The sequence below is a fragment of the Neolamprologus brichardi genome, chromosome 22 (genome assembly GCF_056152115.1).
Source record: "Neolamprologus brichardi isolate AB-2024 chromosome 22, ASM5615211v1, whole genome shotgun sequence".
NCBI classification, from domain to species: domain Eukaryota; kingdom Metazoa; phylum Chordata; class Actinopteri; order Cichliformes; family Cichlidae; genus Neolamprologus; species Neolamprologus brichardi.
This window is the reverse complement of record NC_142124.1, coordinates 1452720-1458463: the sequence shown is the minus strand read 5'-3', so window position 1 is coordinate 1458463 and position 5744 is coordinate 1452720. Positions and strand designations below refer to the sequence as shown.

Genomic DNA, 5744 nt, shown 5'->3' with positions numbered 1-5744 from the left:
AATAAAAGAAAATGCAAACATTTTATTTTGAAGGAAATTTAGTTAAATTTGTTGAACAAACCTTCAATAAACCCAGAAAGTTGATTCTGTTTATCTGGACTTTGTGTTATCAGTTTTAATTTTAACTATGAAAAAAATGTGGTTCAGCTTTTCCTGTCATGACGTCTGTAGTTCCTGTTCAAAGCAGCTCACAGAGAGACAGAGGAAGCGAAGCGACAGCAGCATCAGAATACAGAGGACCAACATTTACTTATGATTTACTGCAGAATCAGAATCAGCTTCACATAGAAAAGCTCCAGTTAACAGAGAAACACAGCGACTGAGTGACAGCTCTGCTGTACAGGAAACTGATACTGCTGAAAACTGAGCATCTTAAAATGTCTTCCATCATCGATGAGGATCCAGAGTTGAGCATGAGTGTGAAATACAGCAAAGGAGAGGACAGAGGAGAGAGACTGGAGGGACTGGTCCTCCTCCATGAGAATGTGGACTCCAGCACAGACCATCAGGTCCCTGTTTCAACACAGGACGGAGGTAAGTATCAAATACTGAGGGATCAGGAATCAGGAGAGACTGTTTCCATCTTCTCAATAAAATATCAAACTAATACAGATCCATCAAAGCTTTTGGGTCCAGAGACTCAGTTTATTCATAGTGTGGAGGAAAGTTCAAGCTTTGGTGAAGGTGTGCAGTCTCTGCTCTTATTATGGTTTATGTGTTTCTATATTTTTTAATGTTTTCTGTTTATTTAGAGAATAAATGATAAAAATTGTCTAGTTTAAAGTATCAGTGTGTTATTTTAGTAAGTGTAGAAACTCTTCAGTCTCCACAAGCTGACAGAAAAGTGTTGGAGGAGTTATCTCACAGATCAGTGGTGAAGGCAGAAATATAAGAAACAAGGAAGTGTTGGTCGACACTGTGGAGCGAGTATAACCACGGAAACTGCTCAAAGCACACTTTTCACAGCTAGTTTTAGCTGACACGAAATCAGACCAATGAATAACAACTCTGTTTTCATTTCAGCAAATCATGGAGATATTGTTTTAATGACATAATATTCATATTATAATAACCAACATTGTCTTCATGATCTGGTCTTTGTGTGAAACACGGCTGATACACATTCGTCTGTTTCTGAGTCACATCAAAGCGTTTCTCTGTCAGAGTCTCTGTTCTCACATATGTAAAAGTCACCTGAAGACAAACATGTGACAAAGTCTCCTGTAAATATCAAAACTGCTAGAATGAACTTGTTCAGCTCATCATCAGGTCGGCTGCAGGTGGAAAGTCTTTCTGACGATAAACCAATAAAATACGCTTGAAAAATGGGAAACAAATTATGATTAAAACATGTTTAATAATTAAATTAACAAATTATTTTCTCCATTTTGCCTTCGTAGAAATAAAAGCCCAGGAGAAGCTTCCAGCTGTGAAAAGAAGCCGTTTCAGAGCTGTTGAAGTGAAGCTGGTGGTTCTGTATCTGCTGATTCTGGCTGGAATCACAACACGCTGTGAGGAGTTTTATTATCATGCTCATGATACACTCCCATGTTAAAATGAGCACCTTTGCTGCCTTAAAAACATGTTTCCATTCAGGACCAAATGAGTTTTGGTCTCTAAGGATAGTTTCCTCTTCATAAAAACTGCACGGTGGCATTTTAAATGGAATTCTCTGATCAATAATATGAGCTGCTGTGTGGTACAGCCTGACCAACACGTTGGTTTTGCTGACTGAGCTTCTAGTATTTCATGAGTCTGTTACTTAGCACTGATTAGCAGGTGTGTGTCTGTGTGCATGATTCCTGGCTCATATCTTGTGTGTGTTGTGGAGGTGGAGTGAATGTTCTTGTTGTTCCTTCAAACTCTTCACTCAACACGGTGATTCTGTGATTATATCAACAAAGCAGACAGGCAGCAGCATCTGCTGCAGACTGATGCAGGTGCAGTCACACTATGTTAGACAGTGGCCGTCTGTCATTGTGCGACTAGTTAGTTCACTTGGAGTATTAAGCAGGTAGCTAACAAGCTAATGTTAGCTCCATTCATCTCATAGGAAAATGAAAAACTTTATTTAAATCATTTTAAATTCTAAATCGTCGGTTTTGTTGCATTTCTAACCAGATATTTTGGTGAGTTTGGAAAAAGAGCAGCTGAAGGACGAGATGGAAGGTAAGAAACTATTAAAAACTGTCAGAGTTGGAGACGGATTTGAAAGGTAACTGATTTTACATTTTGAATCAGCTTCTTGTGTTAAGATAAAAAAAAGAAACAAACCAAATTACAGCAGCTGACCTCCCAAACTAACATAAACAGGAGAAACTGTTCACAGTCAAAGGCAGCTCAGCCCTACAAACTCCTTCCAAGTGAAACAGGAAACACACAGTGAGAGCTGCACTTCCACAGGAAGTACCTGATCACATGGAAACACCTGTGATATGAGGAAGTGTTGATTCCCAGTGTTGTCTGTTCTTTCAAAGCATATAGATAACATCTCTGACTACAGGTGTAGAAATGCTGTTTGATTCTTCACCTTCTTCCTCCACACTGAAGCACAATTATTCTGAATCTTGTCAGTGGTTTTTGTTCACAGTTGATACGTATTTAGCTCATCAGATTTCCTGTAGTTCTAACACCTCCACCCACAGGACATGTTAAAGAACAATGGCTGCAAGTTTCTGACTCTTATTGATATTTGACAAAGCAGAGGAAGAAGATTATTTCTGTTCAATGTTTCACTCATTTTATTTTATTTTATTTTGATTTCACTGAAATATTTCAGATGCTTTGAACAAGAGTGAATTCAACAAAATGAAGAACAGCCACACTGAGCTCCAGGATGAACTAATTTAATTTAATTTAATTTAATTTAATTTAATTTAATTTAATTTAATTTAATTTAATTTAATTTAATTTAATTTAATTTAATTTAATTTAATTTAATTTAATTTAATTTAGGTTCTTACAAAAATATTTTAGATGCTTTGAACAAGAATCAAATGCAGGATGAACTTCAAGGTAATTGAATCCTGGATTCTAAAATCACTATTGTCAGAACATTTTAACTTAATTTGAATATTTTTTTCTCCAAAGACACAAAAACCAACCTGACTCAGTTACAGAGCCGTTATGATGAACTGAGTAAAAACCACAGTCAGCTACAGGAAGAAGTGAAGAAGATGATAGAAGGTAATAAAGTTTGAATAACTAATAGAAAACATCAGTGTTACACAGTGATAACCTGATTGTGTCTTTGTTTTGAATCCTAAATGTTTGATGCTGTGTAACAGTTTCTCTGTATAAATGTAAGTTTCAGTTAATTATGAATAAGAGAGAAAACCTGAGTTTAAATGAAGTATTTACAGGGAAAATGACAGGGACCAAAGATTAATGTGATACAACATGACACAAAGTCTGACTTTAAAACATGTGTTTGACTTTAAGAGAAGTGTGATGAAGGATGGACGAGATTTGGAAGCAGCTGTTACTTTATATCCAGGGAGACTAAAACTTGGTCTGACAGCAGGAGAGACTGTCAGGATAAAGGAGCTGATCTGGTGACGATAAACAGCAAAGAGGAACAGGTGGGTGTGTTTGTTCATGTCTGTGTGATCTTTGATGGAGCTGACAGTCATCTGTTACTTGTGTTTTTGACCTGCTGTCAGTCTGTGACCTGCTTCCTGTTTCCACTCTGATGGATTTCTCTCTGATTTCTGCACAATGGAAGAAAAGTTTCATCACATTTATTCTTCCTTCAGACATATTCACAAGATGATGTCACCACAACAGAAGTGCTGAATTATGACTGGAGACAATATTTGTGTCTCTTCTCAAACAGGAATTTGTCAGTGAAATCAGAGGACTCTCTTGGATTGGTCTGGAAGCCAAAAACACATCAGGAGGATATAAATGGGAATGGGTGGACGGAGCACCGCTGACAGAAACGTGAGACATTAGTTTGTTTCTATTCCAGAGTTATTATTTAGAAGTGAAACATTGATGTTTTGGAAGATAGATCAGCAATACATGAGTTGAGCTATTTTCCAACAGCCCCACAAACTGAATGTAAAGAAAAGCAGAAATCCTCCTTTGAATGAACAGCTGTGCTTGAACTCTCTTCATCTGCAGTCTGTGATGACGTTCAGTTACAACAAGTCAGTTTGAAGAAATCAGGATTGAAACATGTTCAAAGCAGCGACCGACACATTTCACTTTGTTCAATTTGTCTTCATGTTTTTTGTGCTGTAATGTTTCTTTTCTCACAGAACAAAAACTGTTTCAGAGAATTCCTGTCTCTTCTTCTTTGGTGTTTGTAAAACTTCAGAACATATGAAGGAAGAAGCTTCAGTAAATATGACCTGATAGACACACATTTCAAAGTGATGTCTGTAAACAGCTGACAAAACAGTTTCAAACAGCAGAAAGTCAGCTCTGACTTCTTTTTATTCTCCATTTTTACAGCAGGAAGATTTCATATTCATCAAAGCTTGAAAGCTGTTTTAGTGTGCATGATGATTCTCAGAGAAAAGTCTAAAGGAGGGAAAGTGGGCGAGAAACCTGGGAAAGAAATACAGGAAATATTGGAAATATTCCAAAAGAGACTCATATTTATATGAATGTGACAATAGTTATGAGTTTAGTCCAGTTTCATATCAGATTTGATCTCTCTGACAGGTTCTGGGCAAAAGGATATGGGAATCCCGAATATGGTTACTATGGAGACTGCTGTGACCTTTATGGGAAATGGACATGGTCACATTATTCTGGAATAATGACCTTCATCTGTGAGAAATGAGTTTGGTGCTTTGATGTAAATGTTTGAATAATCCAACCAAAGACACCTCACTATGAAATGTCCTGCATGAGCCTCAGACTCAGCTTACAGTCTTTACTTGTTCATTCTGCATCATATATTGATTACATATATTGTCCCTCTGTGCTCTGTGCTGTACAGTAAGGTTGGAAGTCATCCACACAAAACCTTGAAGTACTTCATTACTCTGTAGTTCCAGCAAATTGTTCTAATAAAAGTCAAAGTGCAGCTTGTCTTTACTTTGGTTTACTTGGTTTATTCATCAGTCTGTTGGTCCTAAAACTTCAGTAAACGTCTTCTTCAGTTTCTCTCAAACAGCTGAAAGTAGCTGCTTCTTACTTTTAGCTACAAATCAGGAACCAAGAGACTGAAACCAGCACAAATTCAGTTTGTCAAACTTACAACGTGTGAATAAGTGAAGATGAATCCGTTTAAAACAGCTTTCCTTCTTCTTCTTCACTTACATCAAAACACAACTTTACCTTCCTGCTTAGTTTGCAGCGAGCTGCCTGCACAGCGTTAACACACTGAAGGTCAAAGTTCATTTCAGCATGACAGAAAGGAAAAGTCCAGAAACAACAACCCTCCCAGTGGACACGGTTAAAGTCTGTTGATTTAAAAAAATTTTAGGGGGCCTAGAACTGAGTCCTGTGGGACACCCCACAAGAGAATAGCAGAGGACGACACATGGTCACAGAGACAGACACAAAAAGTTCACAGAGTCAAGTTCTTCTCTTTCAAGGCTCTATTTTTCACCAGAGCTACAGTATCCAGAGTCGTACGTAGTGAAGAGTCAAAGTTATTAACAAGATAATCGACCTCTGTTGGAGTAGCGTTCAGATAGCTGCTCTGCTCTATGAGCATTGAAGATGAAAACAGTGGGTGGATTCTATTCTTAAACTTAATTACAGCACTTTCACAAAGACATCTACTG

The 5744-nt window shown here is 37.5% G+C and overlaps 1 protein-coding gene across 4 annotated transcripts; it reads left to right on the top strand.

Annotated features, from left to right (window-relative positions):
• The first annotated feature begins 207 nt into the window (after positions 1 to 207).
• On the top strand, positions 208 to 4792 carry LOC148096545 (CD209 antigen-like protein C). Of its 4 annotated transcripts, XM_087834640.1 has the most exons (9): positions 208 to 534; positions 1401 to 1511; positions 2122 to 2169; positions 2780 to 2827; positions 3001 to 3015; positions 3091 to 3186; positions 3442 to 3581; positions 3836 to 3942; positions 4672 to 4792. In XM_087834640.1, exons 1-9 carry the CDS (start codon positions 378 to 380, stop codon positions 4790 to 4792), a joined length of 843 nt encoding a protein of 280 aa, XP_087690766.1. In that variant the 5' UTR covers positions 208 to 377. The 4 variants fall into 4 exon arrangements, with proteins under 4 accessions (XP_087690766.1, XP_087690769.1, XP_087690768.1 ...); XM_087834643.1 differs by lacking the exon at positions 2122 to 2169; XM_087834642.1 differs by lacking the exon at positions 2122 to 2169 and having other exon boundaries at positions 3091 to 3194; positions 3447 to 3581.
• Positions 4793 to 5744: the final 952 nt, after the last annotated feature.

What these genes read in the sequence shown, in the direction of transcription:
- LOC148096545 (XM_087834640.1), top strand. Translation starts at nt 378, where the DNA reads ATGTCTTCCATCATCGATGAGGATCCAGAGTTGAGCATGAGTGTGAAA. An exon ending in AGTGAAGAAGATGATAGAAG is followed by an intron (nt 3,187 to 3,441) that starts GTAATAAAGTTT and finishes TTTGACTTTAAG; the next exon opens with AGAAGTGTGATGAAGGATGG. An exon ending in TAAACAGCAAAGAGGAACAG is followed by an intron (nt 3,582 to 3,835) that starts GTGGGTGTGTTT and finishes CTTCTCAAACAG; the next exon opens with GAATTTGTCAGTGAAATCAG.